Here is a 12822-nt window from a genome sequence, read left to right as displayed (position 1 = left end):
TGGCAATGACACCAATATCTACAGCTTCCCAGGAAATGCTAAGTGGTTCAGAAGCTTCTGACAGAACCACACAGACACCCAAATCTAGTAACTGGCAACGGACAAGTTCTACAATTCACACTTTTTCTTTTTTTATTCTTACATTTTCATATATGATGTTTGCACATATAAGTAAATGAAGCACATTGCCGTTTATGCCATGAATATATGCATCAACGCTATCCACAGGTGATGCACTGGAGACTGACAACAATTCACATTTCTATACCTTCCTTTGTGTGCTGAAACTCCCTAAAACCCTTTGCAAAGCAATAAATATCATACCCAAGGAGAAATAGTGATAGGTCATCAATACAGTAGTGACTTTCTGTACCCAGGCTTAGCAGCCATTCTAAGTACAGCAATACTTCTGAAATATGAGTGCCAATTAATCTGAAATAGTTCTGCCTGTGAGGGATCTTTTATATAATCACCTGCACTACTACAGATTGCACCTGCAGTTCTTTGATACCACTGCAGAAGGACAGCAATTTCATTTAAATCAGTATTTGCACTCTGTTGAAAGCCCAGTAGGTTTCCCCAAGTTACCCAAATGTCTTAAATGTGTGATCTTATGCTAAGGCCTGGCTATCCGAGTGAACTGCCAAATCCACATAGAGGATAAACAAAAATATTTATAAAGCAACTGCAGCAGCACTGGTAACAATAGCAAAGACAACAAGGAAGACAAAGTTGAACCTATATTTTCATGCTTACTACTGCTTACCACAGGTGAGCACCCCTCCGCATTTATTGAAGAGAACAGTTAGCTCACCTCCAGGAGCTGAAATTCAGATACCTACTTATGGCTGCTCTTCCATGCTCCCTGCTCCTCTCTTAGCTTCAGACGTTTATGAGTTCAGTGGTTTGGAGTACACTTCTGTGGGCTTTCTGATCTGGAACCATCCCTCCAGCAGTGCATTCACCTGCGCAGACACACCACTGCACAGGAGCAGCCGCAGCCCTGTAGCTATCCTCCAGGGGTCACAATTGGGTTACAAATTCTAACAAATGTGATGACTGTGCAGCCTGATTTAGAGCAATTTATGCACATCCTTCTTCATTAAGATTCAAATGGAATAAGTAAGATAGAAATTGAACAGATACAGAAATTGTGCACGGCTTGCTTCTGCAGTCAGTAAACATTTATTCACTAGGCACAGCTCTCTCATGCGTTCTTTCTCTCCTATTCTCTCTCTTCCCCTATCCTTCCTGCTTGCTGTTTTAATGCATAATTAAGAAGGTCAGAATTAATGAAGCAGTGTGGAGTAAAGTTCAAGGAATCCCCAGGCACTATTTATTCTATTAGATCTCAGGCATGAACATCAGATTGGCAGCATTAGAGGGAGAGGCAGTGTAGCTGGCAGCAGTCCAGAAGCAAAGATACCAAGGGAGACTTACCTGCAGTGTCAAGTCATTGCTGAGCTCCCTCCCTGCAAAAATCACCCGCAGCTGGTCAGATGGAACTCCCTGTCGCTGGGCAACCGCCTCCTTCAGCTGGAGGATGCTGGCGTCCGGACCAACCTCCACTGGGAAACCATGGCTGGAGTTGAACCTGACAAACACTGAACAAGAGCAAAACACCTTTTAAAGTGAGCATTTCTCGTGCAGTGTTTCTACTAGAGTGACTACGAGAGGCTTACTCTTCAATTTCAGGGAGCATGTACTATTTTCAGAGAAAAGCTATTAATACTGCAGTGTACTATTTTGAAAGCCAGCACAGAATAGTGACCAATAAATAAAAACCATGCGTTTCCCCTTAGCAGTGTTAGAAATTACAGAGAACAGTCAGAATCAAAAGAGACCCAGCCAGGCAGCTAAGTAGTTGCTAACTGGCGTAACAGATTTTCAGTTCAGTCCTAACCTTAGCAGGCACGGGGCACACATGCTTTCTGTGTGCTCTTCCTGACTGCATATAACAAATAAATGCAGGAAACCAAGGCATGCTTTAGAACCAAAATATATTAAATAATACAAGGGAAAACAATGCCTTGTTACACAGTAAAGCACAGTCATATAAACTGGTTTCCAACAGATATAATTCTACAGAAGATAATGATGGAGAGAAAATCACACGCTAGCAGAAATGTTTGGGAGTGTTGTACTAGAGCATGGTCTTTTCAGAGTTCACTAAAATATCTGCAGAACATAACTCCTGCCGGCATCTACCTTCAGCACAGAAAATCACTACTGCACCAGTCATATAATTTTTAGAGCTGCAGCAACTGGTTTATACATCCAGAGAAGTCTGGCAAACAAACTCATAAGCTTCCTGCCATTCAGCTGGCAGAGCTGTTTTTCACAAGGAGTCTGAATGCACTCATTGAGCCCATGGTCAGAGGAATGACTACAAGAACTATGAAGCAGGAAAAAACCTCATTACATCCATATCAGTCACGGAGATTGTATGAACAGTAGACATGTCCCCAGTGGACAGCTTTGACCAATAGCTCCACAGGCAGGAAGCAAAGGAATTAGCAAAACCCAATATAAACCAAAAAATCATTTATATCAATTAGATTGTGGGTACCTGTCACCTAAGCTGCTTGGGTATTGATTGTAACAACCAGTGTTCTTAAAGATTTATTTCGCATTCCCACTGCAATGTTTTAGCGGAAGATGTTATTCCTTTGCATTTCTAATGACTGACAAAAGCATAAGCTCAAAGTATTTATATAGTTTAAAGAAATAACTATTTTTAAAACTGAAAATTGGATTTTTATGATTTTTCAAACACATAGTCTACCTGACCACTTCAAAGTTGTCAGATACTTTAAGAGCACTTGAATATGGCTGAGAACGCTGCCATTGTTTTGCTGAGCAATGAATGTTGTAAATATTTGCAATTTCACACCTCCAATTCATATTTGGCTAATCTTTAAGGGACAAGGCCATATACCAATAAAATTTAACACCACATTGTAAGTTTTGCACTTGAAAGTACTCTCTTAAAGTACTACAATGCAGGGTAAGATTGCATAACGCTATGTCAGGCAGGGTACAGTACATATACCCTGCAGTGTGTTACACAGTCTCCTGTAGTACATCTTCTTACTGGTTTTGATTTCTATTTAAAGTTGTTCTGAAAGTAACTAAACTGTGCAAGCTATATATTCAGACTCTTCTGAAAAAACAGAGGAATTTGAATTTTATTTTGATTGTGGTTTGGAGAGTAAAGGAGAATTTATATGACAAAAAAGTAGTTCCAGCTAATGGCAACTGAACATTTCCCATCTGTCCAGGAACACTCATAATGCTCAACTGTCAATAACATCATCTGGGCCAGTAGCAAAATATATAGCTAAATCAATGGGGAATATACTTTTTTAATATGCTAAGCTCTGACTATCTGACTAGGTGCATATATATATTTATATACATTTATATAGATATGCTCACATACACACATAAAATGCATACATTTGAACATCCAAAGACTTCTTCCTAATTAATAAATAATTTTTATCTTTAGTCTTACGAAAGCCAGTGCTATTTGTTCTGGAAATGAAAAAAAGTTAGCAAGTGCATTGACTCTGCAAATCAAATGTGCTGTTAAGAGAAAAGTGCTTGATAAAAGAAGCACAAACAAGTGTCATTTAAATTATTTATAAAGCGGTACTCATTTTTAAAGACAGTATAAATCCAACACACTTTCTGCAAGCACAATGTATATTCATCATCAACAATCCCCACGCCTTCCCTCAAATAAGTGTATTGTTATTCACTTCCAACAGCTATAGTCTCCTCCTCCCAACACTTACGAGGTAGTGGAAGTTTCAGTCTCAAAATTGTAACGACAAGCAAACACGGGAAACAGGCGTGTGAGTGCAACATTTTGCACTCTACAGCAAAGATTACAACTACTCCCTTACAAGCCTAAAAAGCTAACTCAGAAGAATAATTAGATTGCCAAACTTTACTTGCTGGAAAGTTCTAATCCACGAATATTTTGCCCTTAAACACATTTATTCTATTATAAAGTCGGCAATTCACCAACTCTCAATGTAAAAGAAGAGAAGAGATCTTTTCTTACTTGCACAGAGCATAAAAAGATTAAATACACAACTTTAGTCTGTGGAATAAAACCAGATTTCATGAATATAATATTTCAAGATGTCTTTTCAGGAAGAAGAAACATTATTTTCTTCTTGACATTTCACCTTAATAATTAAATAATCACTATCAAATTGATGCTCTTAACAGCACATGTTATTCAAGAGATCACAGGTGAAGTTATGCAGACATTCAAGACCTCTTCCAAAGACTACATACTTTGAAAAGATGTAGAATTTAAAGTTTGTCTGCTGGAAGTTAAACAAATATTGGCTTAACAGAAAATTAGAGAATTTATCTGAGGCCTAAACTGCTGATGGAAATCCAAAAGAAATAAATCAAGTTATGAAAATTAAGAAGTAGCCAAACCGAGCTGAAGAAAGGAGGCTCCATTAGGATCAGCTCTCCCACTCCCACATCTGTAAGAGGTGACAGACAGTAAAACTTGTCTAATAAAAGGAAACTCTGTGAGACTTGACTGTCATGTCAAAAGATAATCTCTGTAAATATAACAAGGATCTGGCTCCCATAGGTATCAAGAGGTACCTAGGTGCTTTTGTAAATATCTCTTGGTATCTATCTGAATCTACATACCTTTAAAAATCTCACTTTTAAGTCCACAAATTTTAAACACAGTACTGAATGGAGGAAAGTGGTATAATTGAAAGAGCGAATAAAAAAGTATATAAATATTTCACTAGGTCTTTCTGATATCTAAGGTGTACATCTTCATGCAATAATTTCAATTTTTCATTTAACAAATTGGATAGTATTAATCTCTTGTTTGGAAGGATCAGCAAGTACTACATAAGGGAATAGACGTAGTTAAGTAACTTTTACATATTTCCAGAGGAATTTCCCATATTTCTTACGAAAATACCCATTTTTTTAAGCATGTACCTAAACAGTAAGAAATTTTTTGGTCTGGCATAATGACTCAAGTGATGGAAATTGGCTTCTTCAAAGACTGCAGGCTTAATTCTTTGGCATGCCACTGCTGCAAGCATGGCAGAGGGCAAGTTCTCAGTTCTGGGTGTGAAGGCAGGAATTGCATTTGTACTGAGGAACAGATTTCCCCCTAGAAACTGATACTACAAAATCAGAACACACAGAGTTGCAGGGTACATGAAATGCATTCAGGTGCAAAGAAGACGCAAGAGACTGAATATACAGAAATGACGCTCTAGCATGCAGCAGTAGGTTAAAGCTGGCTAATCAGAATGTAACAAGTCTTCACAGACAGAGGCTAGCAATTTAAGGAAATAGAAGTGAGATGCAACCCTCCACCTCTGCCTGCTGCCCCAATTTGACCAGAGAGTAGAGGCATACACAGAAGTAAATACTGAGTGGAATTAAAATCCTGGTTCCCAGTTGTGGGAAGTTTCACTATTTTGACATTGGTTTTCATCTCAAATACATAAAAAAATTCAACATATTGACTTTTTATGTTCTTTTTGTTGAACAAGAACCATGTAAGCGTTAAAATATTTTCATTTTGCAGCACCTGATGGAAATAAATACTTCTTTATTCTTCCAGTCCTGTTGACTGGACTCCTCTGGTTGGATATTCTCTCTGACAATGAAGTACCAACACAAATCCCAGAAAGAAGCAAGTGCTGTGGTCATGAGGAAACACTGGTGTATCATGACAGAGGCAGCCCAGCATTTATTTTGATTCAGTTCTGGAGGAACTCAACTTCTTGGCTTTTAGCTGATTTGTATTCAAGTGACTGTAATAAAATTAAGAAGTTATCACCTCTGAAGTGACTTGTATTAATAAATTCACTTACAATGAGCCATTTCATTCATAGGAATACAATACAGAAATGCACCAGTTCCCAAATAAAGTATTGCTATCCTGAACATGTTGTGTTTCACAAACAGATACATCATTGCATCCACTACCAGAACGGAGTCAGCAGCACAATGCAATCACTTAGGATACAACACGATGAATAACTTTTCCCCATGAAGTAATACAAGAATTGTTAACGAAGGGAATATAAGTGAAGAAGATTGCAACTAAAATCTTAGGTAGTTTAAGACAGTACTGCTCCTGGCCACCTGTCCATCCCTTATGCTGGAGGCTGCTACACATATAACTGGGATACTGAGGGAAATGTGTACCCATATCTCAGCTGTGCCTGTTTGCAATTCAGCATGTTAGTACAAACTCAGTTGGAAATTCAAGCAACTGCAGATACATACTGGTTAAACTCAGACACAAGTACATGGTGCAGGCGTGTAGGGGACCTGCAGGATTTCAAGCGAAGGCTGGAATAAAGCTAGTGGGCAGGCACCCCTGCCAGGATCTCAACAGGCCATTTCTCAGAGCCCTGGGGTTCAGCAGCCTTTCTTCTTCAGCAAGTCATACCAAAAGTGCCAAAGCTTTAACCCCCATTTTCATCAGTCCGACAGGTTTTCCAGTTCTAAACCAAGAAGATAAATATCGCATGCTGTAGAAGCTTAGGCCCTGCTTGTGAACAAATTGTGAAGGCACAGTCCGATGTATAGAACCAAAACAACTGAACTGTGCCAAGAATGAAAAAAAAGTTGTGCATGTTTTTTACATTGCTACATGCAAACCACAATTTCCTTTTTATTTTTGACATAAAATAGCCAAATCTTTTCCTTCCTAAAGTAGTGAATCACACAATCCTGCTTTGCTGCATACCAATAACCTACAATATATGATCTGTGGCAAAAGAATGCACGTATTTAAACTTTAAGATCTTATTGCTGAGCAATTATACTGTGTCCATGATAACTACAGCAGCTTCAAGTACTCTTTATTCCCTATTCTTTTATGGACAAAAAGAATATAGCCAAAGTTTAACCCAAGGATGGTGTGAAATATGTGAAACTTCTCTGATTTTTAAAAGCCCTTTCCCTACTGAGGTCAGATGACAAGACTTTTGAAATGTATTTTCCTAAGATTGAGAAAAAAAAGTCTTGTGACAGTATCTGTCTGTGGTGATCAGTTCCTCTTTGGCTCAGCACGTACTTGAGAACACAGTTCTTCCTAGCTCAAAAACCTACATCTAGACTATTTCACACCAGAAAATAGTATCCCTTCCTTTTCAGTATTAAATTTTTCTCATATATTGTGATTAATAATTTATCCAGTACAACTAACTAGTTTAGTGCAGATTAAAAACAAGAAAATGCACAGAAGGGATAACTAAAGGAAGAGAAGGTAGAAACTGAGATAATATAAAACCGTCACCACCTGCTAGAGTACTGTGGAAATGTTCTATAAGTCCCTCTGTTACAGCACAACCACGCATCACCTCTCAAGGCACAGGCTGAAGGCAGCTGTTCTATGTATCTTTATTTCAATAAATAAAATAAAAACACATTTTTCAGATGCTTGGGGCTCTTGCATCCTCAATCATACTGCAAGATACTGTTCTATTATTTTAATCTTTATATTTAATGAACATAAAATACATTTGTAGGCACTTTATAAACACTGAGTGAATGTCAGTTGCTGCCTGGAATTTCTACAACCTAAATTGTAGAAATGCAACTGTAGGATATATGTAGTGCGAGAAACTAGCAGCAGAACACAATATAAGGTGACGGCAGTAAATCTTGTTCCACAGCTTCTTATTGTTATTTCCTGGTTTTCAGTGTGTCAAAGGAATTGCAAAAAGGGAAAGAAGTAAAGCAAAAGACTAAAGAGGAACAAAAAATGGAAAGAAAAAGATGAGTTGGGGAGACTGTGCAAGCTGAGTTCAGGTCTGTAAAGGAATAGTTCAGAGTTGTGGAAGGCTTTTATTAAACAGCCAGTCAGCACATGTTACTGAAAGACCAATTAAATGGTTAAACAACTTTGTGCAAAGTTCTTTGAAGTGTCTTTCCACAGCAACTCCAACAGCCTGGAGCTGGTTGCAGTCTTTTTCTGCACAGATTTGTGTATCTAGGTTCTGTATTAGCATAGGAGACCTTCCCAAAACTTTTTGCTCCAAGGAGCACTGCAGAGCAGGACGGTCCAGTCAGCTCCATTTTAATTTCTACCCTACTTCCACTACATTGAGTCCCGCTTTGGAGGCTGTCCCTGTCACAAAGCTCTGGCCAACTGGCTTGCCTGATTTTTTTCTTGACATATATATGTGGTAAAATAAAATCTCATCAGCATTAGAATAACCAGTCCCATAGGAATTCATGTAGCCCTTTCATCAGTTAGCAAAAATATCAGCTCTCTACAAGAAAACTCTCAAACAGATGTCTTTCATGAAAAAGTTGCCAAATTCTGACAAATTGGAGCCAAGTTGAGAGAGCAAGATCCCGAGTCTTGATGCCCTTGCACCGAACATCCTGCCAACAAGTCACTTCTATCAAAGAGGGAAATCCAGCTACAGAACCTCTGCTGTCTACACAAGGAGTGAGATACTGTCTCAGAGATAATGATTTCACACATTTGAGTCTGTATGGCTGAAAATCAACACCTTAAACACTACCCTGAGATGAGCAGGTTGCTGTTGCAGATATCAATGCATTGGTATGATGTTTTTCCTGGCAAAATGCCCTGCTGTATATTTTCCACCAGGTCCAGACTGACAGTTATATGCAATGAACTTAACCATGACTTAATGAGTTACCCCTCACTGCTGAGCCATGATAACTGGCAGCATTAGGCCTCCTCGATCATTGCATTTGTGAAATAAAATTAATGCACATTAATGTAAGCCAACTTCACAGCCACAGCAGAAAAAGAGCCTACACAGGCAATAAGTGGCAACTCATTAAGCTAGAGTAATTTGGTTGCTTCTGATCATTTGTAAATTACCTTCACCTAACAAATGATTTTATGATGTAGTCACACATAGAGAGCAATCTAGTAGTAGTAATCTAACATAAACAATGTCTATAAAACCCTATCCTTGGTGAGGTTATTTCTGTCCTTAGCAAGGAATAAACTCTCTCATGGAAACATCTTTAGTTCTAGCTAACACTAAATAAATATAATAAAAAATGTTCCTTGTTTATTAACTCCAATTTTAAGATTGAGCTTTCTGATTGTTTTACATCCTTTTAAAATAAAAATCATTATCAACTTTTATTCAAACGACTGTTTATGGAAAGCAATATAGTAGTATTCATAAATGCTACCTGTAATGCATTTGCACCTGATGACAGTTTTCTACAAAGTCATGAGCAGCATGGAAGGGGTGAGTAGGGATTGGGCACTCACTTCCATTGCAAGATTTAAGGGGCATCATATTAAGCTTGTAGGAGCTAGATTCAAAACAGACAAAAATGAGATGGTTGCTTATGGTACTAGCCACAGACCTTCTGCAAACCTCTGCCAGAGAAGTGGTAGATAGAGGATGTATAACTTCGGCTCAAGGGGAGAAAAGAAACTGGCAGTTACTGCATAGGCAACTCAGTAATCTCTCTACTGAAAAGGAGAGGATAATATATACTAGTATGAAATAAATATTTTATATGTAGGTTTTGAGTATAGAAAGTCTATGTCTTCCAGTCATGTGCTGAGCCAAAGAGGAACTTATCACTGCAAGGACAGTAAAAAGTAACAGATATCATCACAAGATATTTTTTTTCCCCTTTCTTAGGAAAATACATCTTAAAGCTCCTGTCATTTGAGTTCAAGATAGCTGTGAGAACATCAGGGAGAAATAATATTTATGCTTGCCCTATTGTCTTTCTTCAGAAGGGTCTGTGCTGTTGGAGACAATAATACAGTTGCTGCTGGAGACAATAATACAGTTGCTGCTGGAGACAATAATACACGGGGTTAAACAGACTCTTGTTCTGAATGACTATGGCAGCTCTTTTGTAAGATGTCCTGGCTTTGCATTTCCATACATGTACTCCAATATAATGTAACACTGAGTAAAATCTAGCAAGTAGGCAGGTTAACAGTTTCCTCCTGACTCTTCCTTGTTACCAAGTAATCCAAACCAAGAAGAGAGGCAAATAAAAAGGCAAGAGCTCAGCACTACTCTTTTTTTTCCTCCTGAACTATGCATGCACATGCAGTTGCTTTCTTGTATTGCACTGAGGCAAATTTTAAACTCAGCAGTTCTCACAGCAACCTCATTTTGTTCTAGGAAGTATGCCTCTTAATCCAAGACAGAAGCTAAATTTGTCCGGTGAATTATTTCCTGTGAATAATTCACTCAGTTTTACTATACCCAAACTCTCTGTAAAGTTGGAGGAATGCATAGCTAGCTAACACAACACTACAATTATGTCGGCATTTCCTTAAAAAGTCTCTTAAAAATGCTATTTTCCTAGCTATTTTTGTCCTGATTTACTGGCTGCTTATGTCAGCACAAAGCTGCCATGAACTTCCTTGATACAGAATCAAGCTAAATTCTTGTTTCATTTTAAATAGACGCATACTGTTCTTTAATGTACTTGGATATGGATAAGAGTTTTTAAACTCTACATATTTCCAGCCATATGCTACAGCTTTCTGTATTAATAAGAAGTATTACATTTAAAAATAAAATGTATACTCTTGTAGCTTTTAGATTACCCCTGTCCTGTGGAAGAATGGGCCAGTATTTTTGCAAAGACTGCATGAGTTCAATGAAATTCAAGTGGGACTACTGCAATAGCTTTAAGGGTCTAAAGGGGAATGCAAGGTGAAGACAGCAATAGTGAGATTCCACTATTTTAACACTTACGCTCATTTGCAGTTCCCCAGGAAATTTAACACATTTTGCTAAATACTAGAAACATTGGTGGACAGCTGAAGATCCACTGAAACAAATGTACAATAAATGATAAATATGGCAGCTGTCACACTTGACTGAGGAAGGAGCTTTCTAACCTCATAAAGTTTGTTAGTTGTTCAGTATAGGACAAACAAGTATAAAAATTTATACAAACCGTATTATAATATGGATAAAAATGGTATATATACCATTGGAATGGCTATGTAGAAACAGATTAGTTCCACCTATAAAAAGAGGGAAGTCCCAGAGAAAACATACCTACCTACCTATCGACAAGAATCTTTGATTTCACTTTGTTTAATTTCTGCAAGAGCTAATACAAATAAAAACAAGCCAAAATTCAAGGGAATAAACATTGTTATAGCCCAGGACAGTGTTAGCCCAGTACATGGTTGTATGCAGTATAGCCACGTGCGTTGCTTGAAGGGAAGGAAGGAAGCCAGCTGCTCTGGAGAACAGAAACATAATTGGGCTTATTTCCTTGGTGTTTACACGTCTAATGTTAGGTTTTGAATCTCTAGGTTTCCTTGCTTTTATTAATCCCGTTTGTGGGGATCCCAGTATCATTACAATCATGTCCTGATTTGTTCTGAAACACACAATGCGCAAACGAAATTGTATTCCATCACTGAGCGCTCAATTTTAAGGCTACCCGCCACAGCCTCTTTGCCGTGAGTATCTTTGCAATTTACCTGTTTTACTGATAAATAGTTCTCTACTAGCATAAAAATAAGCTTTGATGTTTTGGGACGGTCATATCCCTGCCCTTCAACTTTAAATGCTAACCTCGCCCTGCTTCCTGAAGCTTCGCTTTTCGTTTGAATCATGGGCATGATCCCTCCTCCCCGAGACCTGTCTTCTCAGCAGTAAAATTACTGCAAAAGCAGAGCTGACTTAGGAGGGTGATCGCTCCGCAGAATGGCCTGAACAGGCACTGTCAGGGCATTGGGGGCACCGCCAGCCCTGGCTGTCCCCCTGCCCGGCTTCCCCAGGGGCTCCCCACCCTGCCCACGGCCCTGCGCCCCACGCCAGCCCCCGGGCCCGTCAGCCCCTGCCTCAGCAACGTCGCGGCAGGGCCCGTGCCCGAGCCAGCCTGCTGCCGTTCCCACCTGGGCTTCTCGCACGGAGGTGACCTGACTTGCCACCTTGTGCCGGCCCGGCGGTGGGTCCCTGCTCTGTCCCTTGCCACAGGCCCAGCCTCTCTCACCTCACTGCGGGGCTGCGCTCCCGCCTGCCAGGCCCCAGCTCCAGCTCCAGCCGCTGCTCTGCCCTGCTGGCCTCCCCCTGCTCTCGCCGTTCTTGGACAAGGCAGTGCAGACGTAAGAGGAAACGTAACTTCTCTTCGGCCCCAGTGAATCTGACTCTCAAAACAGGCTACGAAATCGCAGGTGGGTGGGTAAGGCCGAGAGGTGCTGGCAGGAGCTGGGCTCCTGTTCCTTCATCAGGATGTGATTTGGCCCAGGTGGGTATGAGCAGGCAGGGCTGCGTGAGAGGCACTCGGCCCTGCCAGTGCCAGCACAGCTGGCCTCCTCCTCCTCCCGCCTCCTCAGGGACAGAAATCGGGTCAAAGCCGGACTCTCGGGCCGTGCTGGGCACTCCACCGGTGCGCAGGACTCGGCCTCGGGCTCCGCGGCCCTTGGCTTCCCGCCATTCCCCGGGCTGGCGGGGCCATGATGCCTCCTGACAGGGATCCCTGGCCTGCAGGAAGCACAGCTGCCCGTCTTTCACACCCCAACTCCAGGCAGCCCGTGTCAGCTCCAAAGTTTTCAGAAAGGCATCCTGTTGATAGTTTTGAAACAATTTTAAAGTGTCCTTGCCGTTTGACATTTGAAAAAAATGTGTTTTGTTCCAAAACGTACAGCGCTGCTATAGCAACTTGGAATTTACCATCAGGTCCAAGTTAAACTCTTTCGGCAAAATTACATCTGTTAAAGATGTAATGTAAAGATTAGTTAAAAATCCTAAGTTATTACATTAGCTTTACTAAAACTGTCTTAGCTGTTTGCTCCTCTGACAGTAA

At 40.1% G+C, this 12822-nt stretch overlaps 1 protein-coding gene across 1 annotated transcript in view; it reads right to left on the bottom strand.

Annotated features, from left to right (window-relative positions):
- The window catches only part of PARK2 (parkin RBR E3 ubiquitin protein ligase), a 626120-nt gene extending 614485 nt beyond the window's left edge, over positions 1-11635 (bottom strand). Inside the window, exons 1-2 of the mRNA XM_010584524.1 lie at positions 11455-11635; positions 1441-1604 (exon numbers count right to left, since the gene is read on the bottom strand). Of these exons, the coding sequence (XP_010582826.1) occupies positions 1441-1604; positions 11455-11635 (345 nt within the window). The remainder of the gene's footprint in view (positions 1-1440; positions 1605-11454) is intronic.
- Positions 11636-12822: the final 1187 nt, after the last annotated feature.

This window comes from Haliaeetus leucocephalus, unplaced genomic scaffold, assembly GCF_000737465.1.
Source record: "Haliaeetus leucocephalus isolate CR32 unplaced genomic scaffold, Haliaeetus_leucocephalus-4.0 Scaffold992, whole genome shotgun sequence".
NCBI classification, from domain to species: Eukaryota; Metazoa; Chordata; class Aves; order Accipitriformes; family Accipitridae; genus Haliaeetus; species Haliaeetus leucocephalus.
This window is presented reverse-complemented; position numbering and strand designations above follow the sequence as displayed.